The sequence below is a fragment of the Falco cherrug genome, chromosome 1 (genome assembly GCF_023634085.1).
Source record: "Falco cherrug isolate bFalChe1 chromosome 1, bFalChe1.pri, whole genome shotgun sequence".
Taxonomy (NCBI): domain Eukaryota; kingdom Metazoa; phylum Chordata; class Aves; order Falconiformes; family Falconidae; genus Falco; species Falco cherrug.
This window is the reverse complement of record NC_073697.1, coordinates 48,979,254-49,005,335: the sequence shown is the minus strand read 5'-3', so window position 1 is coordinate 49,005,335 and position 26,082 is coordinate 48,979,254. Positions and strand designations below refer to the sequence as shown.

The 26,082-nt window shown below is 42.9% G+C and overlaps 2 protein-coding genes across 2 annotated transcripts; both read left to right on the top strand.

The window, feature by feature from the left end:
* The first annotated feature begins 5,277 nt into the window (after nucleotides 1–5,277).
* LOC102048973 (C-C motif chemokine 4-like) lies at nucleotides 5,278–6,323 on the top strand. The gene is made up of 3 exons (XM_005446415.4): nucleotides 5,278–5,557; nucleotides 5,779–5,887; nucleotides 6,068–6,323. The coding sequence occupies exons 1-3, from the start codon at nucleotides 5,293–5,295 to the stop codon at nucleotides 6,159–6,161; spliced, it is 468 nt and encodes a 155-aa protein (XP_005446472.3). The 5' UTR covers nucleotides 5,278–5,292; the 3' UTR covers nucleotides 6,162–6,323.
* A 6,710-nt stretch (nucleotides 6,324–13,033) lies between these two features.
* Nucleotides 13,034–25,620, top strand: LRPAP1 (LDL receptor related protein associated protein 1). The gene is made up of 8 exons (XM_055700704.1): nucleotides 13,034–13,252; nucleotides 18,280–18,424; nucleotides 18,810–18,934; nucleotides 20,318–20,438; nucleotides 21,369–21,527; nucleotides 22,055–22,137; nucleotides 24,418–24,594; nucleotides 24,898–25,620. Exons 1-8 carry the CDS (start codon nucleotides 13,073–13,075, stop codon nucleotides 24,961–24,963), a joined length of 1,056 nt encoding a protein of 351 aa, XP_055556679.1. The 5' UTR covers nucleotides 13,034–13,072; the 3' UTR covers nucleotides 24,964–25,620.
* The last annotated feature ends 462 nt before the right edge of the window (nucleotides 25,621–26,082 follow it).

Below are 26,082 nucleotides of genomic sequence, written 5' to 3'. Positions count from 1 at the left end.
AACCCTCAAGTTTTACATTCCTTTCCAATTCTCCTCCCCATCCTTCTGGGTGAGGGGGGAGTGGCTGAGTGGCTGTGTGGCACTTAATTACCAACTAGGGTTAAACTATGACAGTATTTTGTTTCTCTCCAGAACAAGTCAACGTTCACTTTAATAAGCCACAAAGACAATCTCTAGAAGGGCAAAATTCATAAGCTGGTTTTCATACACCTGTCTTTAGCATCAGCTCTAAACAGTTTAGCTAAGGAAGTGATTTCAGGAAGATAATGGCAATAGAAAGCTGTTGCCACTTACAAGAATTAACTACTCTAGAGACATGTTTTGCAATAATATTATACCAACACTTGCTTTATTCTTTCACTAAAATTAAGTGCATAGAAGAAAGGATCCACTTTATGAGAATATGTATTTAAAAATAAATTCCAAGGTGGTTAGTTCTCTTTGACGTTCCAGTAATTCACATTAAGGATGTAAGTAAGAAGTTAATGTAATAACAAACATTTCCTCAATTCATCTTTTCAGCATATTATGCAATTCATTTTCTTCAGTTTGACATTATTTAACTTCCTGCTTGAATGCACACAAATAAATTCAAGGAAAATAAAGATACTATTTCAGAAAAAAGAAAACGGTTACCTAGCTTAACTGAATTTAAATGGACAAAATTATTTTAAAAAAAAAACACAAAATGGTTTCATCCACACTACAACAGAGTAGTTTTCCTACAATTCAGACTTGGAACAAAGCAGACCTAAAACTTCTGATGCTAGAAAATGACACATTATCTGGGTTTGCTTGGATAGGGTACTGAGAGTCACCCATGCAGAGGATCACTGAGACAGATGCTGTGAGGAAGACTGCCCCTCTGAGCTAAAAACGGAGTTGGCACGGAGAAGGAAGGTTTACGATGATGTCTTAGACACAGCTGTAAGCCTGTGGGCCGTTTGAGGAATGAGTGTATGAAGTGCTTTTATGACAGCTGCAACTTTCCATCACAGTGAGCTATCGCAGACTCCTTAAGGGTATCAGAGGAATCCAGGTCCTGTTAGCCCTCCTGAAGTAGCCGAAACCTGACGTCTAAAAGCTGACTCTGACCTTGGTCTGAGATTTACAGAACAGCACACAGTGAAGGAAAAGACCTAATCTCTTGACAAAAAGGCTTGTGTCTTTGATGAGAGATTTCTGCTCAGTTAGTCCAGATACATATCTCTGCTGTTTTGTCCTGGAAAACCTAAAGCACACTTGACTAAATGCTCTTTAATTTAAGGCGAATTAGAGTATATGGAAATATATACCTCTGTGAAAATGGATGTACAAGATCCAGAAGGATGCTTTCTCTTCTGTTACTAAAAGAAATGAAAAGAAGAAATACAATCCCTCCATGTTTACAAAACCATACTGAGAGGCAGACACCAGACAGAGATCAGGCTGTAGCTAACTGCTGTGATATGTACCACAGGAAGCTTTGGTTTGCTGACACCATTAAAATGGGATAGGCAGATGCTTTCAAGCCAGTTTTGCCTTCTCATCACTTTTCTTATACTTCTTTGGGACCATATCTTGTAATATAGGAAGACTATATACTCTCTTGCAGAACAAAACAGATGATTTTAACCCATGGATGGAGGATCTCCAGTTATCTTGGATCAACCTTGGCTAAACACTACTAACACACAAACCACGAGAAAAAGTAAAGATGTTCAGGAGAGTGAAATCTAGAGTGATTAAGACCAAAACAGTATTATTTACCTGCTGTCAAAAACAGGCAACATATTGGGACTGATGTTGGTATGCAAAGGCATTGTGGTATCTCAGGTGAAGCTACAGGCAAACCTTGACTATTTGGAGACTCATTTATATATTCTACTTTTATTCCGTAATATTTAATTATCACAAAGTTGTGAGGTTGTTTTAAGGCCAACTGCTTAAAAAAAATTACCCTAAAATCCAGAAAATGCAAGGCTTCATACATGTGAGCAAAACTGTACAGAAAACTTTAACTGGGGGAAATTTTGAATTAGATGGTAGATAGCTTATTTTTCTTGCTTGCTACTACATTCTTTATGAAGGGCATTATACTACTGCATCTATTCCAAATGGACATTTTGGAAGACAAAGTTAGTCTTTGATTGAGTACCTGTACAAGAGATCTGTTTTTATATGGCTAATTTACTAAAGCACTAAATAGTGCTGAGATCTAGATTTATCTTCTAAATGAGGAAAACCACAGTTACAGCACAGATAAAATAGGTGCCTGATAAGTAATCTTAATCAAGAAATTCAGAATTCACAATTGCCTCTCATTCTCAGAACATTCATTGGTTTTTGTAATGCATCTTTCTGAATAGGACTACAACTATAATACACAGTATAGCCAAGAGGCTACTATTGCTTTTATAGTTTGGATACACTTGTCCAATTCAGATAAGCACAAATAAAATCTATTTATTATATTAACTCATTGAAGATAAAAGGTCAAAGGGCAGCTTCTATCTTGACTAAAAGGGAGCACAACCTCAAAAGCAGCCTACAAAAAAAAACCCAAAACCCCAGATAATGTAGTTTCAAAAGTTATTTGCCTTCCCTACATAAAATTATTTAAATTAGAACTAAAAGACAAGTGTACATGTACCTTTTACCAGGACAGACAAGAAAGGTTGTGTTTAAGGAGATGGTTAGCAGTGGTTAACAATTGGTGTTAGGTTAAAGAGAAATAGTAGGGCGTAATTTGTTGCCCAGTATGCTGCTGAATGGTCTCAGCAGAGACAAGGGTATATTATATTAAAGCAATTAAATCAGTTTCAGAACAGGAATGGGTCACCTAGCTCAGGCTTCAGCTTGTGTTATTACCTAGATAAAAATTTAGGAAAATACGAGTTTATGATTTGCATATACTGTTGGGATACTGCAGACTTACAAAAGCAAGGATAAAATCAGGGCCTGCAGATATTAATAGTTATTTCCATTTTTTGATCTTTGTAGTGGTCTCAAGATTATGCTTAAGGTTCTGTTAAACACGTGTAAGACATTTCCATGTTTTTAAATATAGAGAAGCTGGCAGAAAGTTAGCAGAATTCAAGTTACTCAGACCACAACAGGATGGAATGGAGCATTGACCGTAAAATATACTAATGGAGTATCTTTTCAAATGGGTCCAGGTTTGTCATAATACAAGTTAGGACTTTCTTAGAGTATATATTATACTTTAGGAAATCACACATCGGTAATTTCATTTCAATGGTGGATTATGCATATCTGCAAAGCTGAAGAAGTGATGAGGGATAATGGATATGTTTAGTTTGTATTTAAGGCTACAGCCTTTTTACAGGTTAAGTTTAAGGACAGCAGAAGGAACAAAGTGAACTGGGAGAGCAGAACTTACATTATTTGTGGATCTTCTAACCATCAGAAAGGAGAGAAGGAGGGATAAAAAGAGCTGATAATTATATTCAAATCTGATAAAAGTATGAATCATGTATTTCAGGCTTGTGCTAGAAGTTCAGCTCTGGGGCCCCCAGCAGAAGACATGGACCTTCTTGAATAAGTCCAAAGGAGGGCCACAAAGGTGATCAGGGGGATGGAACACCTCCCCAGTGAGATCAGGCCAAGATAGTTGGGGTTGTTCAGCCTGGAGAAGGCTCCAGGTAGACATAGCAGCCTTCCAGTATGTAAAGGGGGCCTTCAGGAAAGATGGGAAGGGACTCTTTACCAGGAAGTATAGTGACAGGACATGGGGTAACAATTAAAGCTGGAAGAGGGTAGATTTAGAGCAGATTTTAAGAAGAAATTCCTTACTCTGAGGATGGTGAGAAACTGGAACAGGTTGCCCAGAGAAGATGTGGATGTCCTCTCCTTGGACACATTCAAGGCCAGGTTGGATGGGGCTTTGAGCAACCTGATCTAGTGGAAGGTGTCCCTGCCCATGATGGGGATGGGGGTGGGGATGTGGAGCTGGATGATCTTCAAGGACCCTTCCAACCCAAATCATTCTAGGATTGGATGATTCTGTGACTGGACTCCATTGCCTTGCTGCAGAGATGGAGCAGTGGTCCCAGGCTGCAGCCTGGCCTGACACCTTCTCTGTCACTAGGGTGAACAGAGGATTTACACTTCTCTGTCTAAGCATTTTCATTTTAGCTGTGGTCTGCAGCCTTGTGGCAGTCAGGTTGTTGCAATTATTGCTTGCTCACTTCTTTCCAAGCAGGATCACTTCACCCAGTGTAGGCTCTCTTTACTGGCTTAGCCCCAAAAAAGCACATACACCAGTGTCAGGTAGGAGATGGGGCATTAGCAGTTAACAGCTGGAGGGAGGAGATGCTTCTGCTGGCACCCACTGAGCCAGCTCATTGCAGCCTTGCAGATGAAACCTCAAGCAGAACACAGCATGACTGAAAAAGGGGAAGCATTTGCAGTCACAGAGGGTAATTCCCAAACACCCTCACCAGTGCCCGCTCAGAAAGCAAGCTGGAAAACTTGCTACTTCCTCCTTTTTTTTTCCCCTTTCTCTGGCCTTGCCCTGATTTTCCTCAGGGCTCTAGTTATGGAGCTTCATGCCCGAGCCTGGCTCTTGGCTGGTGGGGTCATCACACCAGCGGCAGAGCTGCTGTCACAGCTGCTTGGGCTATGGCCAGTCCCTACCAGGTGCCCAAATGGAATCTGAAAGTTGCAGCCCTGTGTCCGGCACTTCCTCTTCTGTGGTTTTCTTGCCTTCTCCAGCTCAGCAAAACTGGGTGATCCTGACATAATCTCCCTGGTATGATGCACTTGTTGAGGTTGAAAAAGACCCTTGAGATCATAGTGTCCAACCATTAACCTAACACTACCAAGTCCACCACTAAACCATGTCCCTAAGTGCCACATATTTTAAATACCTCCACATCTTTTAAATACCTCCAGGGATGGTGACTCCACCACCTCCCTGGGCAGCCTGCTCCAGCGCTTGACAATCCTTTCAGTGAAGAATTTTTTTCTAATATCCAATGTAAACCTCCTCTAAATGGCACAACTTGAGGCCATTTCTTCTCGTCTTAGCACTTGTTACCTGGGGAAAAAAGAGACCAAGATCCACCTTGCTACAACCTCCTTTCAGGTAGTTGTAGAGAGTGATTAGGTCTCCCCTGAGCCTCATTTTCTCCAGGCTAAACAACTGCAGTTTCCTCAGCCGGTCCTCACAAGACCTCTTCTGTCTTGAATCTGAAAGTTACAGCCCTGTGGCTGCTGCTTCCCTTTCTACAGTTCCCTTGCTTTCTCCAGCTCTGAAAAATTGGGCAATCCTGCCGTAACTTCCCCAGTATGATGCACTCATTTTCTTTCCTTGAAACCTTGGACCCATCCAGCAGCCAGGGGATAAAAGGAAGGCAGCAGCAGCAGGGGCCAAGCATTGTGCAGGAGAGCCCTGCAGCCACCCCAGCTCCAGCTCCACTCGTGGTTCCCTCAGCCTGCAGCATCATGAAGGTCCTCGCAGCCACCCTGGCTGCTCTGCTCCTTGTGGCCATCTGCTCCTTGGCTGAGGCCCATCCTCATGACTCTGGCATTGCTGCATCTACCCAGAAGCCAGGTTTGCGGTCCCCCTCCAAGAGAGAGCCCCGTCCCCACTGATGGGACCCTCATGTCCATGGGAAGGGCTGGGAGTGAGTGGTCATCACCAGTGCTGGGACTCAGCCTCAGAGATGGAAGCTTCCAGGGGGTGTCCCTGAGGGATACAGCACAGGTGACAGCAAATCCCCTGGGAGCCCAAGGCAGAGCCTTTCCTACAGCAGGGGGTCTCTGTCCCCACAGACACCAACCCCACTGCCTGCTGCTTCTCCTACACGTCTCGTCGGGTCTCACGCAGATTCATCAGCTCCATCTACAGGACCAGCAGCATATGCAGCCAGCCAGCGGTGGTGTGAGTACCCAGCACTGACGGGGGTCAGGGTGCAACAGCCCCAGCAGCACCCCAGTGTGTCCAAGGGTGGTTGGGAAGGGGAAGGGAACACAGCCAGCAACACCCAGGGCACTGCCAGCGAGACCCAGCACAGGCATTCCACCGCCCCGGCCAAGCGACCTGATGTTTTTTTCCTGGCAGTCTGGTCACCAAGAAGGGGAAGGAGATGTGTGCAGACGCCAAGGCATCCTGGGTGCAGGAGCTTATGAAGCACTTCGAGTCACTGGAGTACTGACCCTTCCCTGCTGCTGCCCCAATGCAGCAGGCTTGGGCCCCGGCACCAGATGCCCAACAGAGTGCTTGAGTTGCATACTTCTTCAACAGGAAAATTGATTCTAATTGACATACATTTTTTAAACTAAATTTTGTTTCCTAATAAAGTGAAAATACAAAAGCACTTTTAAAGGTGTCAGTATGCCTGTTAATGAGGAGTCAGGAGTTTTGATGCCTAAATAGAGTGTTTGGACCCTTTGGCTGTCTCTGAAGTCCCTGCTGGAGCCATGATTAGACAGAAGGGACCCACAGGGACCCCCTTCCCCTCCCCCTGCCTTGGTTTGACTGCTGTCACCCAGGCAGGGTGGCCTCTGCCCTATGACAGCTCCCACGGTGCTTCCCCTTCCCCAGCCCTGGCTCAGCTCCTGTCCCCCAGTATAACCCAGAAATCCCCATGGGGTGATATCAGCATCTCACCCAGGGGTTGCCTGTTTCTCAGGGCTCTCCCTGCACAGCATGTGCAGAGCCAAGTCACAAGCACTCCAAGTGAGGCAGCCCCCTGGGCATCTGCCACTAGCTCAGTGACGTGTTTGCCCGAAACACTGCAGGATCAGGTTGATCCTCGACTGCACCAATGTCCCCACGCCCAGCCATATCCTTCACGGCAGCCCCTTGCAGTGATGGAGCTGAGAATCCAGCACTGTGGGGGTGCCACAGCCCCACACACACTACCCCACACTGCTGCTGGAGGAGCAGGCAGGACCCTCCTGTGTGCCTCCCCCCCTCCCACCAAAACAAAGCATCAGGTCCCCAAGGATGAAGGTGAACTGAGGAGGTGAATGACAGACTCCTGAATGCTGATCAGAAGACCATTTATTAATCCATAACCCATGCTTTTATATCCTAAGGCACCATACTAAAATATCATTGGTTAATCAATACTGTTCACACACGTCTTAGCTGTATTTCATTGGTTAATTGCTAAGATACAAACACACTGAACTTCTTGCACTTCTTTTCTCTCTTCCCTCTTATCTCTGTGTGTTTCATGTTCTCAGCCAGCCACCGACGCTGCACCCTGCATCTGCTTCAGCCTTGCTTCATACCCCGTTTCTCTTCTGGGCGTTCAGCCAACTTTATCTTACTTTCTGTGCATTCAGCCTTCAAGGTCCTTCACAGGCATCGTGGCCTCCAGCACTTGCCATAAAGCTCTCTACAGTGAACGAAGAGGATCCCCTCAGGCACCTGCCAGAGGGGATTTTGCCAGATGCCCAGCTGCACAAGAGGCCCCCACACTGTGGGAATGTGCTCTGGCCTCTCCCCCATCCCGCTCCCAGTGTTACCCGCACTGGCACCCTAGCACAGTGCTGGGGGTGACAGTGCTGCCATCCTCCAGCAGTGTGCAGGCTGTGCCAGCAGGCTGACTGCAACCCAAAGTCAGGGGACAGTTGTGCTGGCATGACAGGTTCTGCATCCATGAGAACCGCTTGGTGAGTCACTGGGGCTTGACACTCCCCAGTCCCCAGCCCCATACCCACCAACAGCCCCTGACACACACCTTCTTTTCCCCTCTTGCAGTACCAAGCCAGTGGGCTGTGCCAGAGAGGGGACAATGAAGAAGGCTTCTACAGCTTTCTCTTCCCTGACATCTCACTGAAGCTGAAGCAGGTGGCATGGAGGCCAAGGGAAGCAGGTGGCATGGAGGCCAAGGGAAATACATCCCCACCATGGTTCCCATGCCCTGTGTCTGGAACTGCACAGGCCAGCAACCTCACAGGAATGTCCTGGCAGCTGGTTGCAAGTAGCCCACCAGATCCTCATTTATCCAACAAGGCCCATTTCTGCAGAAATTGGGGATTTTGAGACGGTACATGGCTTTATCAGTGGTCTAGTGTTACCAGCCAGGCAGCCCACCAGCTGGGCAAGGGCGAACTGTGTTCCCCAGGGGTGTGCGGTACTGACACCGGCTGGCTCTGCGCCATCCCCAGGGGTGCTACATTTAATGGCTGTGGGATGACTCAGTCAGCATCTGGGGCCAGTGATGCACCCAAAATTTCCACTTCCCCTGTGGCGTGAGTGATGCTGCATCTCCCAGTTTTTTGGGGAGTTCAAGTGAGTGCAGCCACCCCACAGAGCGAGAGCCAGGGCTAGGGCGGAGGGCTGTGACTGAGCTGTCACCTCTGTGCCACAGAAACTGGAACAGGTTGCCCAGAGAAGATGTGGATGTCCTCTCCTTGGACGCATTCAAGGCCAGGTTGGATGGGGCTTTGAGCAACCTGATCTAGTGGAAGGTGTCCCTGCCCATGATGGGGATGGGGGTGGGGATGTGGAGCTGGATGATCTTCAAGGACCCTTCCAACCCAAATCATTCTAGGATTGGATGATTCTGTGATAGGCTCTCTTTACTGGCTTAGCCCCAAAAAAGCACATACACCAGTGTCAGGGAGGAGATGGGGCATTAGCAGTTAACAGCTGGAGGGAGGAGATGCTTCTGCTGGCACCCACTGAGAGGGGAGGAAGGAGCAGAGAATGCATGCTCTGGGTGAGGAGAGGTAAGAAGGCAGCAGAGGGACAGGTATGAAGAGTACGCTGGTCTGAGATGGTAAAAGACCTTGTTGCAACTGGCTAGTTTGGAGAGGGCTGCAACAATTGGTGCCCTGTGTGAGGGCCTTCAGATTATGAGTGTAATTATTATGGGTGTGATGAGGGGTGGCAGTGATTATGGCTGTGCTGGGGGATGTTTGAAATTTTGAGCGGTGATGGCAGCACCCAATGAAGTGGAGACAGGCAGGAATAGTCTGCGATCCAGATCACGTTGAGATAGGTGGGAAGAGCCTGGGGGTCTGGATCAGACGCTGGTAAAGGTGAGCTCTTGGGATCAAAGAGAAGGAAGCCTGACTGCTGTGGGGTTAAGAGACTGAGGGTAATGGGTGATAGCAGCAGACTACATGGCCAGACGTGGCAGCAGCCCACAGTGGCAGTGAGTTCGGCCAGACAGCAGTGATGGCTGTGCTGGGGGAAGGCACGGGAGCAGCATGGTGCCGCAGGCGGCTCCTGCTGTGGCTGCTGCTCGGCCTGGTGGTATTCTTGCCAGTGTTTATGTGCTCGTTGAAGGTGTCTCCAGTTGTAGAAGAAATGAGCAACCACAAGGATGTTGTGAAGCTTGTTGGCACACAGAGTAATGTATTAGCGCTGTATTCTAGATCTGCTGCTGCTAAAAGCTCACTCAGGTTACTGTCCAGTGTGACCCAAGAGGTGAAAGGACAAGGCACTATAAGTTAATCAAAACCGCCTTCTGAAGAAATCAAAATCCCAGACGATAAGAAGAAAGGTGATCAACCTGTAGAAGCTGAAAAGCCCAAGATAAAAGTGAAGAAGGAATTCAGGGACAAGTTGTCCAGACTGTATGAAAAGTCTATTTGTAAAAAGTTTGTGATGGCTGGTAAAAAGGTGAAAGGTAGAAAGGTTAGCCCACTGCCTGTAGAACTTTTTTTTTTTTATAGATGGGATGAGGGATGTCATTGGGAAGAGGTGATGGGTTTGGTGGGAATTTTACCAATGCTTAAGAAAACCATCATTACAGAGGGGACAGAGGATCATATAAATAAGCTTTTACGTTTCACCTTGTCAGTCTTACATGGATGGAACAAAAAATATGCAATGGTGCTGTTCTCTGTTAAAATTTAGTTTGGCCAGGAGTGGAGCATGGGATAAGTCCTAAAACTTCTGGGGCCCGTGTTACTACACAGAGATATCTGTGGTATCCGAGAGGGGAGGGAAAGGCACCCTGGGAAACATCTAACACATGGTTTTCCAGCCAGGACAGATTTTGGGCTAAGGTTATTGTTTGCAAAAGGTTTACAGACATCACTTCGGTATACCCTCAGCAGGGTCCTGGGGAGGCCAAGTGAGGGATAATTGGACAAAGCCAGCAGCACTCCTGCAAACCCACCACACCTATCCTATCTGCCCTGCATTTTTGCTGGCTGAGCTCAGCCTGCAGACCATATCTCTAAGGTGGAAGATTGAGATGAGAAAGGCCACAACCGCTGTCATTTCCAGACCTCTGCAACAGAGTATTTGAAACACTGGACAGTTTCTATCACTCTCAAAAAAAAAAAAAATGTTAGATGTATCTAGAATATGCGAAGGCACAAATTCAATGTGAACTGTTTTTGGTAAAACTGAAACCAGAAGCAGCTGGTCCAGCTGTCATACTGACTCTTAAAGGAGAAGATCTGCTGATCTTCTCCTTTAACACACTGTACTCAGAAGAATGTAATTTAAATCACATTCAAGCCCTAGAACGTAAGCTTCCAAGTCCTCCTCTCCTTCATTCTAACAGAAGCCCTGCACTGTTCTGTAAGTGCCATTGGACTTTCCTCTTTCTTTTAACTAAGACTTTCTCTGATCTCTTCACTGCTTTGCAATGTCATCCTCATTCCAAATCTCTCTAATTTTGTTTTTCAAGTGAGCAGAGGGCAGAAGACAGACTTCTGAATGTGGTCTACATTATGTTTTGTTAGAATTTCTTTTTCTTTAATAAAGATAATAAAGAACAAATACACAAAAAGCAATGGTCCATCAACTCAGCTACAGCCCTCTGGAACAATGCAAACAATAGAGTCTGCAATAGCTTAACAGTTCCACTGGTTATATCAGTTTTGGCACAGTATCAGGGATTCAGAGGAACTGCTTTTCAGTTCTGCTAGGAAAAAGTTAAGGGAGAATTTGACCACAAGTGCACAGGAAAGGGAAACAATGGACCTGATTTTTCATTACCTCACACTGCATATTTCTTATTTACACTACGGTGCACCCTGTGATGAGTTTGGCCTCATGAACAACAACGTAAATCCAAAGTCTCTCCACTGAATTCCATAGAATTATTTCGGCTTTTTACTTGTGAGAATTAAGCACTTGGGCCAGGACACACAAAACAAGACCAAGTGTGGTCATGTGACACAGACATAAAGGCACTGGAGAACAAGATCCAACAAGCCAGCACAAGCACTAATGGTGCCGCATCCCTTACCTATTAAAATTTTCTCAGTGTTGCTCAAAAACTCAAGCAAATAAATGCATAAAGCTATGCACAACTATGCTCAGCGCCACAGTGGGAACCTGTAAGAGTTTATATAGCATACAGGCTGAACTCATTTGTAGAGCCAGAAAACTCAATCAATAGTTCAAATGACAGACAAGACGAAACCATCGTTCCATGTTCCAAAATGATTAAACACTATGTATATACACTATAATAATGAGACTAAAAGAAGCTCTAGATCCTAAAATTGATGTGAACAGCTCTGCAAGATTTGGGTAAGGTTTATGGGCTGCTTTTCCCATCATCATTTCACTATACTTCAATGTATACTTCAACGCTTACTTCAGCTGCTCTTCAGTGCAGTACATACTGCAATACTTTTGCCTGCTTCTCCAACTTAAGACTGATAGCAACGGCTTCTAGGTTCATGTGACTGATAATCTCTGTATTGACTTAGGAAAATGCAGAAAAAAGACAAAATGTTTATAGTGCTTACAAGGCAAAAATGAGAGCCCAGTAAAAATCCTCCTCACGGCACTGTTTTCAGAAATCTCATTCTAGTTTAGGCAATTTATTTGTTTTCATAGGACTGATTTATAATGCATGAAAGCTTGGTGTTGACAGTACTACAGAGATAAACTTTAATTTTCTCAAGGTCATACATGAGATCTGAGCTGAATTTATGAAGTAAACTTTTGCTTCCCCCAGCTAGACTCAGGCAAGCAAGCCTAGCACTAACCTTGCTAAACAAACTCAACACAGAAGTTCCCAACTATGCCAAAGACTCTGTACTACATAAGCTCTGCAGTGTGCAGAAGAGGATTCATCAAGAAGACAAGAGAAGGAACAGCTTTCTTCACCACCTTCCCCTCAGAAACACCCACATGGAGTGTGCTCTCCATACCCTGCACTTCTTTCATAGCAGCATTCAATTTTAGTGGATTTTTTCAAAACTGGGGAGGATATATCCAACCCTAGATTAAATATTGAGCATTTTCACAGCATCGTGATTTTTTTTTTTCTTAATACAGCTTGACTTAATCCCCTCCAAAGATTTCCCATTGCCTACTGCACTTCTTGGCTGCCTACCTGAGGAGGAAGCACTGTGAGAGGAGGTCAGTGCCATGCAGGACAGGGCACTCCTGCCCAGGAGCTGTGCTCTCAGCACACACCACCAGCCTCAGTGCTGTTCCCCCAGCTCACTCCTCAGTAACAACCCACTCTACTCATTATTACATTTCTCACAATCCTTCCTCTCCCCACATCATCAACCCCTATGTGCTGTCCTGGGCAGAGGTGCCCTCCACTACCACCTCCAAGGGAGGGCAGAGTCCTTCTTCCCCTCATAGCAAGTACTGGGGAACTGGTCCCCATTCTGGCCTTCCAGCCCTCCTGAGCTGCCTTTTCTTCTGTATACTTTTCAACATTTTACTAATATGTGAAAACTTTGTTCTGTCGAAGGGGTGGTGTTCAAACCCATCATGTCTCTCTTTCCTCGTACAGCTAATGGCAGCATCTCACTGAGGGACACACATGGTGCAGGAGAGCATTTTGTGTAGTTAAGACAGACCAAAAAAAAAAAAAAAAAAAAAAAAGTCACTGCCACATTGGGCATATTTTCACATTTTGTGAAGCAAACACAGAAGAATGACACGAGGCCGCTTAAAGAGGAACAGCCCAAACCTAAATCTCTTACGCTACCCATACCCCAAAGCAGACACTGGATTTTCAACCTAAACTGGATTTTCAGCCTGTTTTTCTACACAGACGCCCCTCTCCCTCACTGAGGAGGGCGCGGAGCCCGCGCCCCAGTGGCCGCCCGCCGGAGGCTGAGGGCGGGAAGCCGTACGGCATCTCGGGACTCGTAGTTCCCCGCCCGGCGCGACATGGCGGCGGCGCAGGCTCTGGCGGCTGTCGGTGCCGCGCTCCTCCTTGCTGCTAGCGTCCAGGCCAGCAAATATTCTCGAGAGGCCAACGAGGGGTTGGCGGCCGCCGGCGCCAAGCGGCGAGAGGCCGGGGAGTTCCGGGTGGTGAGGCTGAATCAGGTCTGGGAGAAGGCGCAGCGGGTGAGTGAGGCGGCGTGGGAGGGATCGGCGGCGGCGCCTTAGTGGTGGTGCTCTGGCTGAGCTCTGCGGGGGACCCAGGGTCGGGCTTGGCCGCTTCGGACACTCCTTCCCTGTCAGCAGCCTCAGGAGATGGGGTGCGGCGGGAGAAGCGGCGCGGGCAACGGTTGGAGCGGTGGACTCGTGTGTGAGGAGAAACCGAGGCTGTCCGGCCCGGCGTCGTCTCGACAGGCCCCGGCTTGGTGTTGGGTCTCCGGGCTGCCGTGGCTTTTGTTTGGTGTTCAGGCCTGGCTGCCCCTGACGGGCAGCTCAGAGCAGGAGCCACACCACCTTGCTCCATGGGTGCTGTCCCAGGCGACTGGGAATAGTGGTGCTGTGTAAGGCCTTCTCTCTGGAGGTATCTTCTTCCTCTCTCCAGCTATATGTATCTGTGTCATGGGCAGTGTTACTCTTGCCATACAGGCCCAGGAAGTGGAAGAGAGTGTTGTCCCTCTGGTACCAGGGAGGAGCCGAGACTGGCTCCTGCACTTGCTGGTTCAGTGCTTTAGCACTTTTGTTAAGGGGTGATGCTCTCATCTGTCAGAACGCAGTGGCCTTAATTCCTACTTTGTACAGGACAGGAGTTCACTGTACAGGAGAGTAAAAAACCCTGCACCTTTGTGGTTATGTCACTTTAATTTATATCAAGTGATACAGTCACGTGTGGAAGGACCAGCAAATGGGTATCATCATTGCCAGATGAGAGCCTTAATTTTGACAGTGATACTTGAGTTTCTCTCATTCTGAGCTAAAAAAATATTTAATTAAAGTGAAAATACAGTAAAAATATTTAATTACAGTGAAATATTTAACTACAGCTAAGCAGAACAGCACCAACAGGAGCGAAGGAGCACACCCGTATTATCCCCTGAAGATTGTCAAACTCTTTTAGGGTCATGGCTGGCAAAGGTTCAGTTCTTTCAGGCAAAGGAATGTAGTTAATATTAATTCTGAATTTTCTGTATCCTGGACCCAGCCTGAACTATTGAGTTAGAGGCAGGACAGCCTGATGTTCAGTCAAAATACAGAAGCCCTGCCATAATGCTGCCTTCCAGTGTGCCAGAAAAAGGTATCAAAAATACTCCTTCCCTCAATGGGAGAAGGATGGGGTGAAGGATAGGGCAGTTTGTGATAATGAGACTCCAGCTGTGAACTGACAGCTGAAGAATAAACAACATGAAGACTAGAAACAAGCTATAATAGTAGTATTGTCAGTTTGCTCTTATTTTTCCAATTACCTCTTTTTTAATTTTCATACCTGGATCTTCTGGAATTCAAATTTGAGATGCTTTACGTCATCTACATTAAGACGCTAAAATGTAAAATGATATTAACTCTGTTAGAGTGAAGAGCTAAGCTTTAGTAAATTCTATATGTGTGAGCCAGATTTTAGAGACACAACACCTACTTGAACTGAATTTGCCACCATCTAAATTTCACTTTTGAGTACAATCAACACTCAGCCTGTGTTTCAGAAAGTGATTTTTCAGTATGTCTGGGCAAGGTCTGAAATAAGAGGACAACTATGCCTGTATGTTAGACCTGCTTTGAGATACTTGTGTGTGCCAGTGCTGGACTCTCTTCCCTTCATTTTGGTAGTGGTGGACATAGGACTGAAAATAAGGAACCTCTTTGTTTTGATGTAAAAGATGGGTATTGCAATTCAGCATTTCAACACACAGTTGAATGAGCAGTCCTTCAGAAAGCCCCAAAACATTACCAAGCGGGAACCAGAAGCTGACAAGCCAGAATTATTTCCTGTTTCCTGAGGTAGGGAGGATTTGATCTTTCTCCAGTATCTCTTTTCAGAGGTATATGTTTTATATAAAAACTTTAAAGAGTTATTTTAGTAGACGAGTTCTTAGACCCTAATTCTGTAGTTAATTGAACCAGTGACAAATATTATGTAGGTTTCACAATGTGTGTGGTTACACCTACTAGTCTCTAACAATCCATTGTGCTGGGGTTGTTGCCATTGGCATGGTTCTAGCATCACTTGTTATCAGGGCTTCCTGGCCATCCCAAAGCAGCAGTGGACTCCAGGATCTAGGGCATGTTACACCTTAAAAATTTGTAGTAAAGAGCCCTTTCCTCTCAGAAGCATGGTTGTAGGTAATGATATTGCAGGTAATGATTGTAGCAAGGCAAAGAGCAGATGATGAATTGTTGTACTGTTTCACAGCTTTCCAGCACTTATTCCCAGAATTGCCAGGTACCTGACTTGGGTGTTAATGTCCAGGCAGCATAAGGAATAAGGAATGAGCCTAAGGCACTTGGTGCTTTCTTATTTAATCATTAAACAGCTTTTCACCTCTGCTTCTTGTTAAGTTATTCAGACATAGGACTAATGTTAGTAAAGCGATGTGCAGTCTTACCTGTTGACATTTTTTACCTGGTGTCATTCAGGGTCCTACATGAGATGGCCTTGAAGGAAGCAGTTCTTGAACTATATGCTTTAAATTAGCCTATGTATTCGTTTCAGTGCTATATAAATGGGACAGACAAGGGGCTTCCAACAGGTTTCAAATGATTTATAATGTTTAAAAGGACAGTTACTTGAGTTTCATATTAAATTGTAAGAATCATAAACAAATTATTGGAATTGGGAGAAATTAACCTTTTCTTTTTTTCCCTTAAGCAACAATGGGCTTAATATAGTTCCTTAGGTTTTATTAAGAGTTTAAAATGTTTGATTGATGATGGGTTGTCTCCAGACTCTGTGTTTAGAAGTTCTGATATTCTTCTCTGGAACTTTCAGAAAACACAAAACTGTATATGTTTATGAGATTGCAGTAACTGCAGAGAGTGTCTAATGTAAACTGCATTATGTAAACTACTTTATACAGTAGCACGTCTCTGATGATAAAGTCATACATTCAACAGATTGTATTTTCCTGGTTTTGCAGTACTTGGAAGCTGAATTAATTGTTACCTAAGTTATTGCTGGTGATTTTTTTTCCTGGGTTTGCTCAGCCTAAATACATCTTAAGTCATGGTATTTGAATGCTGACATTAGAGTACAGAATTACTGAGATGATCAGTCATTTCCTTCACAATTTATAGGAAACTTTTCACTCAGTGTTCCTCCTGAAGCATCACAGTGCAATTCTTGACAAGTAAAGCATTGTTACTCAGTGCCACTGCAGCAATGACACACTGGCTGTCCAGGCCATCCTGCTTCAGAAAAGCAAATAAGTACATGATTAAGTTTTTTTGACTATAGGGCATACTAAAAATCATAAAGTGTCTCCTTCTAAGTGCTTCCCTTTTATCAAGCAGTTCCCCAAAAGCAGATGGTAAAGAAGAAAACGGGGATGCTCCTTTGCTTTAATATTAAAGGGATCAGAAGTTTTAAAACGTTCTATAAATTTTATATTTACCTGTGATTCTAACTACTCCAGATTTTATAGTAAATCATTTCAGTGAGCCAAGTGGAAGTTACAGGAAAAAAATCTTAGCTTAAAAATTAAAATTATTATATTCAGTAGCACAAGACTAACTATCAGGACAGCCTAAGCTGAAAGCAGAAAAATAATGTGCATAGGTTCCTGAAATCCTGTCAATAGGAATTTAGGGTATTCGCTCAAAATAGTGACATTTTTCCTAGTTACTTTCAGATAACCTGCTGACATTCAAATGAATGGCTGAATCTTTTCAGTATCATTCTGATGTTTAAAAATAATACTGAGTTCTGAGTCCATGTTTATTAAACATACTACTTCCTCGCTAACAATTAGATTTTTTATAATCTGTAATCTGATTTTAATGACAAAAAAAGACTCCCCCCCCAGTAAATAAGCCTATCCTAGGACAGATGAGCCTGGGTGGTTCAGAGCTGGAGATGAGCTCCCAGGAGCTGGCTGCTCAGTGGTCAGAGGTAGAAGGACTCAGGCAGCTCAGGCAGAACTGTACTGGAAGTCACACTGCTCATGTTTTTTGATCTTCTCTCTTTGGGCTTTTGCTTACCTCGCCTTTTTGTTATTAATATGCATGCACACACACACAAAAGAAGTTGTGAAGCACTGATATGGTTTGTTACATATCTTTGTTTTAAAGTGAATAACTAAAGTGTCTAAAATCTAGAAGTTCAGCCTCAACTTACAGCAGTGCTGCTTAGCCAGCTGCTTATTAGTCATTGTCTCTTCCTGTTTTCTCTATATTTCATGAAATTTCAAGTTGACCTACCATTCATTTAATTATTTCCTTTTTTCCACAGCTTCAACCTCAGTATCTTACCTTTTTGTTCTGTTATGTGAGTCAGGAATACCTCTAGGTTTTGTATATTTTTAATGCACATCAACCATGTTAAGAAGTGACCTTAGAAAATTTTGCACTTTGATCATAGTAAATGAAGTGGCTCTCTGACCTGTAAGGCCATCCTCAGTGTCCTGGTAGTCTGCAAAACCATACTGACAAAGTTTACTGACATGCTCTAACTGTATGCTTGAAGGTGGTCTGCAGGAAAGCACATATGGTGGCAATGGTGTATTGTTTCAGAAATTTGGTTATTATTGCCTTCTGTGAATTAATGAAACTGAATTGTTTCAATCATTTTTTTTTTTTACATTCTTTGTTATCAGTACTGGACATTTTAAAGGTAGAATAATTTTTAGAAGGTGGTCTCATTAAACATGGGGGGAAATCCCGTTTGAACGTTACTTAAAGGAATACTAAAGACAGACACAAATTTTTAACCCTTAGGTAGTTTCACTGTTGTCCAAGTAGCTGAAGAGCTGAGAGAGAAGGCTATGTGATCACTGTGTGTTAACAGTAGTACGCTGGGTACGTAGTCACATTCATAGGCAAGAGATGTTATGTATGCAGTGGCTTATACCTTAAGGCCCTTAAAGTCAGATAGATAAGTAGCATTAGAGTAAAAGAAAAAAATGCGGTGCTATGCTGTCTACACATTTATACTGACTTCTGAGGTAAGACTGCAGCAAGAGGTGACTCCACATAACTAAATACAAACCTTTCTCTGTTCTTGTTAGCTTCATCTCTCTGCTGTGAAACTGGCAGAGTTGCACAGTGATCTAAAAATACAAGAAAAGGATGAGCTAAGCTGGAAAAAATTGAAGGCTGAAGGGCTAGATGAAGATGGAGAGAAAGAAGCCAAACTCAGACGCAACTTAAATGGTAAAGTATATCTTTGAAAGAAGCCAAACTTAGATGCAACTTGAATGGTAAGGTATACCTTTGCAGAAGTTTAAACTTTGCCTCAGGTGCATACATAATTAAGACACTTGTGTTTGTGTTTGAACCATTAAATAGCAGGTTGTCTTTCCGGACACTGAGCACACCCAAGTTCTTTGGAGGTCAGTAGGGAGCTGCAGAAGGCTAACAGATTCCTTTGCCCCTGATGTTTTCAGAAAAGATCATTAAACTTGGGACCTCTGTGTCTTAAACTGTGAAGTTTTTCCACTGTGAGCTGCAAAATCCTCCTCTGCAAGTCAAGGATGCGGCCAGTGTCTCACCTTCCATAGTTAGTTCTAACGTTTCTGTGTCTTCTATTCCCTTGCAGTCATTATGACTAAATATGGAATGAATGGAAAAAAGGACTCTCAACTAGCTGATACCAACTACATTAAAGATGGTACAGAAAGCGATACACTAGATGATCCAAGATTGGAAAAATTATGGAGCAAGGTGTGTAAGGTTTCTGGGAACTGGAGCATAGGAAATCAGTGTTTCTTCATTGAACTATTGTCTGTGTCTTCTGAGAGCCCGCAGACTTGGAATTAAATAGCTTTACTAATCTGCTTTTAAGTACTGGCCAAACTGCTGTGGTCTGTGGCTCACATCTTTGTGCTCTAAGGGCGTCCCACCTGCATCCAGGTCACCAGGTGTGGTAAGTTGTCTTTGCCAGAGAAAACACCTGTATCAGTCTGCATGGGGGGTAAGATCCTGGGTCCACTGAGGACAAACAGAGTTTTCCCTTAAATTTCACTGAATAATGGTTTCCCTTTGTGTGACTGTTAGAGTGTGTGGTAGTATACCTGTGGTGTTTTTCCTGGTTTTATTGTTTCTGGACTTTTTTAAAAAGATGCATTTAAAATAGAATCATTTCATAGACTGTTTAAAAGTGAAATGTATAGTGGGAGGTGTTAAATAAGGACTTTCCCAACCTGTTATTCAAGTGAAAATTTCCAGGACTTGCATTAATGCATAAAAAATAGAAAGTGTTATGTCAGTCTGGGCAGTTAAAACTAACGAAGTCATAGTCTTCAAAAATTAAATAAGTGAAGTTTTAAGAAACAAGTAGTCAGGTACAAGAAAGGAATTCTTACACCAGTCTAGTATGGTGGTAGTAAAGCAGAGAAAAAGGTTTGCTGAGTTTTAAAATGTTACTGTAACTAGATACAGCTTTGTCAAGGGACATGATGTCATGTGCTTTGAGGAACAGTAAAGTGCGTTAGATAGAAAATTCGCTAAGCAAAAAAAAAAAAGGGTTGGGGCTGAATAGGTGTTCAAAAACATTCATTTTTGATCATGCATTGCAGCAAGTAAGTTATTTTTGTGGCTAGTGACCTAGCTGTGTGACCAGTGCTTCCCTAATTGCTAAGAAGTAGTCTAGTGATGAACAATTCACTGCAGAGCAAATGCACAGTAGTGATGAAATCTTCACTTGCCAGTAAGATTAAGTAAAGACTGTCCTTAGTATCAGGCTGCATCCCTCATGCAAACAAGTCACCTTACAGTAACATGTGGACCTCCAAGACGCTTATTTCTGTATTAAATTGTTTCCCATGGAATAGAAATGACAGACGCTTTTCACTTGGTAGTCCATAGCAGGTCTGGCTTTGCAAGTCTGAAGTAAACTTCCTTTTGGCATGATTAAAGCCACCATATCTGTCAGTGTCTAAATCCTGACCTCAAACTAGTATAAAGGGATTTAAAACAAAAGATCTTAGGGAAGAGCTGGACTTAATGATTTTCTAAATGTGCTGGAAAGTGGGAAGAAGTTTCAGCAGTTGAGTGCACTTAAAAGCACTTGGGCTGGAAAGCATAGTGAGCTCATGTTTCTTTCAGGCCAAGAACTCTGGGAAGTTCTCTGACGACGAGTTGGATAAGCTTTGGCGAGAATTTAAGCATCACAAGGAAAAGATTCGTGAATACAATATTCTGCTGGAGACCGTGAGCAGAACAGAAGGTGCCTGAACATTTCTCTGATATTTTGACATCAGTACAACTCTTCTCTGCCCATTGCTTCCATTGTTTCCAAGTTTCTTTGAAACTCTTGAAGTCTGACATTGCTGTTAGAACTGCTTGCAGATTCTGACATTTCCAGATACTTGCTGGGTTCGATTCTGCAGTAGCTGCCAAAAATCTTGCCAGCTAATAAAAATGTTGCCATTTCAGTTTTCTGGTTCTGCCTGCATTTCAAGCAGGGAGGATACCACCAGATTAGCAGTGATGGCTATAGTAGTTTACTGGAAATTATACAGCAAGCTTAGATCCACTGCTGCAAAATGTGGTCCTAAAGTCTGCAGAACATGCATGGTTTACTTTACCAGCTGGGAGCACAAGAGGATATACTTGATTATCTTAGGCACCTAGCCTCAGGTGTATTAAAGCATCGAGGATCTGAATCCAGCTAGCTGTACTAGTCCTAGCTAAAATTGTTAGAGCAAAAGCATTCTAAAGCTTATAGGCAGTTTTATGTTTGCATTGTAGAGTCTAAGCTGGAAGCTGCTGGAATTTATTTCAACATCAGATGCCCTGTTTGGTTCATAAAATGCCCAGGGAAGAGGGCACCGGACTCATCAGCCATCCCTATCCCATTTCCTTGGGATATTGCTAACCTAGGAAAATAAGAACGTTTCCTTACTAGAATCTTGGCTGGTGGCCAACAGGACTTAAAAGGCATTTCTGCAGTATCGCCCTCCAGAGCACTGCAGGGCACTGGTCTTAATATTGATGTGCAAAAGGAATTACTGCTTCTTAAAGTGTGTTGTTGATGCTTTATTTACACTCAGCTCAAATGCTATGAACTTAGCATCTTTTATTCACCTCAGATTTGAGGAGCTTTTGAACGATCAGGATTTGACCCACAATTAATAACACTTTTCTTCTTCGACAGATATCCACAAAAATGTTATCAACCCATCTGAAGAGAACCTGGTGAAAGAGGAAATCTTGCACAACAAACACAGAGAACTCAAAGACAAGCTAAGAAGCATCAATCAGGGGTTTGAGCGTTTGCGTAAAGTCAGTCACCAGGGATATGACACAAACAGTGGTATGACACAGTTTTTTATGTATATTTGGAATTAATTTAATTTTTTGAAATCAAAAATCAGTGGGCAAGTTGTAAGATGTAGTCACAGTATCACAGTACATGGTGTGACCACAGTGGGCTGAAGAGATACAACCAGCCTGTTCTATCTAGAAGCAAACACTAGAAGCCTAGTAAAAGGATAGGGATAACGTCTAAAGAATATAGTTCTGTCTTTCATGCCCATATGAGAAGGAATGTTAAACCTTCAGCCCCAGGAGGGCAGGTAAGAGACAACATGCAGGGTTGCCAATGCCAATACTCAGTTCTTAGGGGCTTACTGCTTTTTCAAAAATACTTGCTGCAGCAATAATGTAGTTTTACATTAGGTACTTGGATTTTTCTCCTTTTTCATTTAAATAGACCTATTAGTAATGTGGTGCTGAATATGTTTGTGTGTGTGTATGTAAGAAAGCATAGTCATCTTTCATAGAAGCTGGGCATAAAAGCATTGTGTCCAGATTTTCATTTAGTGGTATGTGTTTTTTCAGAATTCGAAGAACCGAGAGTGATTGATTTGTGGGACATGGCCAAATCAGCCAATTTCACTGAGAAAGAACTTGAATCTTTTCGGGTAAGTAGAATTCCAGTTAGATATCTTACAGAAAAATATTTTCCCGCATAAAGAAATACTCGATGTTACTCTGAGTGCAGCCACTTCTGTATTGCCCCTAAGACATCATGAAAAAGTCGTGCTTCTTTCTTAATATTTCATATATATAAACATGTATGTAACCAGTCACATGCATGGTTCTGTTATTATAAGCAATATGACAATTCTGATTCCCATCAAAGCAAGTGTTGCATATTTTAAATCTTTGGAAGATCAAACAAACTGCTTGTTTGATTGCAGTGCACCAGGTTTCCCTCTCTTACCTGACGTCTTAATGTAATTCTTTGAGAAGCAGTGTACTCCATATACCCAAGAATTTCCCTCTCATGCCCACCTCTTGCACTGCTAACTATATTGGAGCGGTGTTGAACTGACCCGAAAGTACCATGATAAAGGCCACTTTTCAGTGAAATACAGGAATTAATTCCTGTGGGGTTCATACTGGTTTTGTTTAGTTCAAATTGCATTGAGAAAATGTGTTTTTTTTCATCTGACTCTGCCTGTTTATCAGGATAGATTTTGATTGATAGGCTGGAGAAATAACTTTTCAGGGCTTCTTCATGGAGATGCATGTACTTACGATGTCTTATGCTCCAGGACATGGCTAGGGACACCTTGAGCTTCTTTTCTGGATAAGTTAATGAGAGAGTTTTAACTGCCTGGGACAGGGATTGAAATCTGTCTTAGGTATCAAAGATCCATCTTTCATCTTTTAACTCGCATGCAGCCCAGTTCTCTTACGAAGTAAACGTTTTAATTACACTGATTTCAGTGGCCCTGCTTTTCAGGCTGTCAGAGGAAAGCCTGCTTGAAGTCAGCAACAAGGCTTCTGCTGACCTCAGTGGGACATTTTAATCAGGATTGTACAGTTGCTTGAGAGGTAATTTGGCCTTCATATCTGCCGCAGTGAAAAAGAAAGACCCAATTCCATAAGCAAGAACATGTATCTGCTTACTAATTTTTCTGGTTTAGTAGAAATCTTCATTCATACAAACTCTCTTCACCAGACCAAATCTGTCTTGTTCTGTGGATGTTGGGACATCCTAACAAAAGTAAGACAGTAAGAATCACAGTGAAACATCTGCCTATTTATAAAGTCCATTAAAGCAGAATTAAAGAATTAATGTGCCGATTCCATTCAGCCTTGCTTGAGTAGCTGAAGTTGTGTCTTCTCCTGACTAGACACAGTACCAGCCTTCTTAAGGGTTTCATAATGAAAGATGCAAGTGCTGCTCTGCTGGTACATCATCTGAGATTTATCAGAGCAGTAAAACCCCAGACTGAGGTCCTGAAGGGAGTATGTAAAACAGACTGGAGTGTTCTACAGCAAAAGGAAACTATTTTGTCAGAAATGCTGAGAAAAAAACTCTTTAAAAAAATGAAGATTATCTATTAGGATGATGGATTTTTATTTTTTTTAATTGTTTTGAGAGGAATTTTGTCAGCCACCAGGATTGATACCAGTGACCAAAGCTAAGTGGGCTCTGTCAAACAGGGATTTCACTGTAGGGTTTGTCTGAGATTTTCTCAGTAATGTAATGCGTAGAACTGCTGCCATAAGTGGCATAACACTTTGAACTCTTCCCATACTTTTCACAGAGGACATGTCCCAAGGCACAAACTGAATTTACTGCCTCAAAGCAGCAAAACAAGCATACTTCGGTGGGCAGAGACATTACGTACTCTTTGCTCCCCCTTGCAGCATACCAGGTTGTCTGAGAATCTCTCTGATAGATCCCTGAACACCATTGTTAGTCTGGCCACTGTCTTTGGGGCAAACTAAGAGGGCTTTGAGTTTGTTAATTAATTCATCCTATTTCTAACTCATCATAACAGATGCAAAGCCAGAAAACATTTAAGTCTGAGCAGAAAACAGCAGATTCAGGACCTGATTTTGAGAAGAGGCTTCTCTTAAAAATTGTCTCCCTCTGTCCCCCCCGTCCCCTACTCTGATGTATAAACTTTTACTTGGTATTCACTGCCGTCATCTCCTAGCACCTCATAGCCATCAGGAGTCTCATTTTGAGCACTCTGCAGTGGGATGTTTTCAGCACCTGCCTTCAAAATTGGTGTCTGGGTGGTGATGATAATGTATTGTCCAGACATTCTTAAGAAGCAGGGAACTGAAAAAGCCTTTTGTGCTTGACTTTGTAAAATAGCATTAGGGATGTCTTGGCAAGAAAAGAGAGACGAAGCCTTGGAAAGAAAGTCCTGTGAAGCTGTGTGTGTTTGCTGTCTTAGGAGGAGCTGAAACACTTTGAAGCAAAAATTGAAAAACACCATCATTATCAGAAACAATTAGAGATTTCACACGAGAAGCTGAAGCATGTAGAAGGAACTGGAGACAAGGATCATCTGAACAGAAACAAAGAGAAATACGCCATGCTGGAAGAAAAGACAAAAGAACTAGGATATAAGGTCTGTATAGATCCAGTGTACATACATGTTGAAAGTTTAACTCAGTAGTAGAGGGTATTATCCAATGCTGATTTTTCATGCAAGTCGAATGACTTCCAAAGCGGGCTTAAGGCACCCCTGTGCTCCGTGTTAGTTCAGGATATGCATAATTGTGTTTTATAGACCTAATTCTAAAATGCCTGAAATCTCCCTGGTCTATGCTCTTCCTGTTGTCACATGTACTGATGGCAAAAACTGAATATATGATATTGACAATTTATTGTCTTACTAAAATTTGTGTGATGTGTTTTGTTTTTCTGTTAGGTAAAGAAACACTTGCAAGACTTATCCAGTAGAATCTCTCAAGGCCTTCAACACAACGAATTGTAAAAAATTGTTCTCCTACATGGAATCGGTCTATTAACACAAAACAGATGACGCGTTTTTTGAACAGAATTTACCAAGGAGTCCTTCTGAAATAGTAAGGATTGAACAGAGTTGTCCTGTAAGAGAATTTTTTTTTGGTCCACTTAATTTCCAGTTTTGTATTTGCACTATCAAATGATTAGATTAGATTATAATTTAAATTGCATATCTTGGATCATATAAATCTCACATCTGAATGAAGTAACAGCCTTTGAAATAAGCAGTCATGTCAAAAGGAAAAATACGGGAACTCTCAAAGGATTCCTGCTAGTAAAAAAAACACTAATAGTCAGGAAAGGTATTTGATCAATGAAAGCAAACACTGAGGTACAGGAAGTTAAAACAGAGGCCAGAAAAGTCTTTTATTTCAATGCCTGGCCTATTATATTTCCTACTGAAGGTAATTAAAATACTTCTACTGGCTGAGCAGAGGCTCAGAGCTGCATATGAATTGTCCATGTCAGAAGAGGAGGAAGAGGAAGGAAGAAACAAGTATTGAGGTCAAGTCACACAATTTAGTTACAGACTAACACATCTGAAGTTACTGAATGCATGTGTACAATTACCTTGTTCATGGTTGCTTGGTTTTGTTACACTTAGTCATTAAAAAAATCAAAACGATACTGGTGAGGCTTCTTTTTCTTCCCTCTCATTTACTGAGAAGTAATCAGACCTGTTTTTTAAGCGTGTTGCTTATTCCTTTAAACTAAAGTTGACTCACACATCAGTTTTTAAGACAGGAGGGGTAGTTTTGCACCACAGGAATATGTTTCTATGTTCTGAATAGACAAAAGGCTTTCTAAAGCAGCTTCTCTTGAAGTACATATTCCAGTACAGTCTTTAGCAAAGAGTATTATTACTGTCCTGTTTGAGACCAGATTTTTCTGTTGGGCACCAGAACTTTGGCAAACATTAGCCACCTGGGTTGAAATTTTCTATAATAATAATACTGACCCTTTGTTTCTAAGGAGTTTTTCCCATGAAACTGTTCCAGGAATAATGTTAAGGCAAAGGCCTGGTGTAGGTAAATCATTAACAGCTGCTTGGTTAAGAAGCTCTGTCACATACTGCAGCACTGTAGTG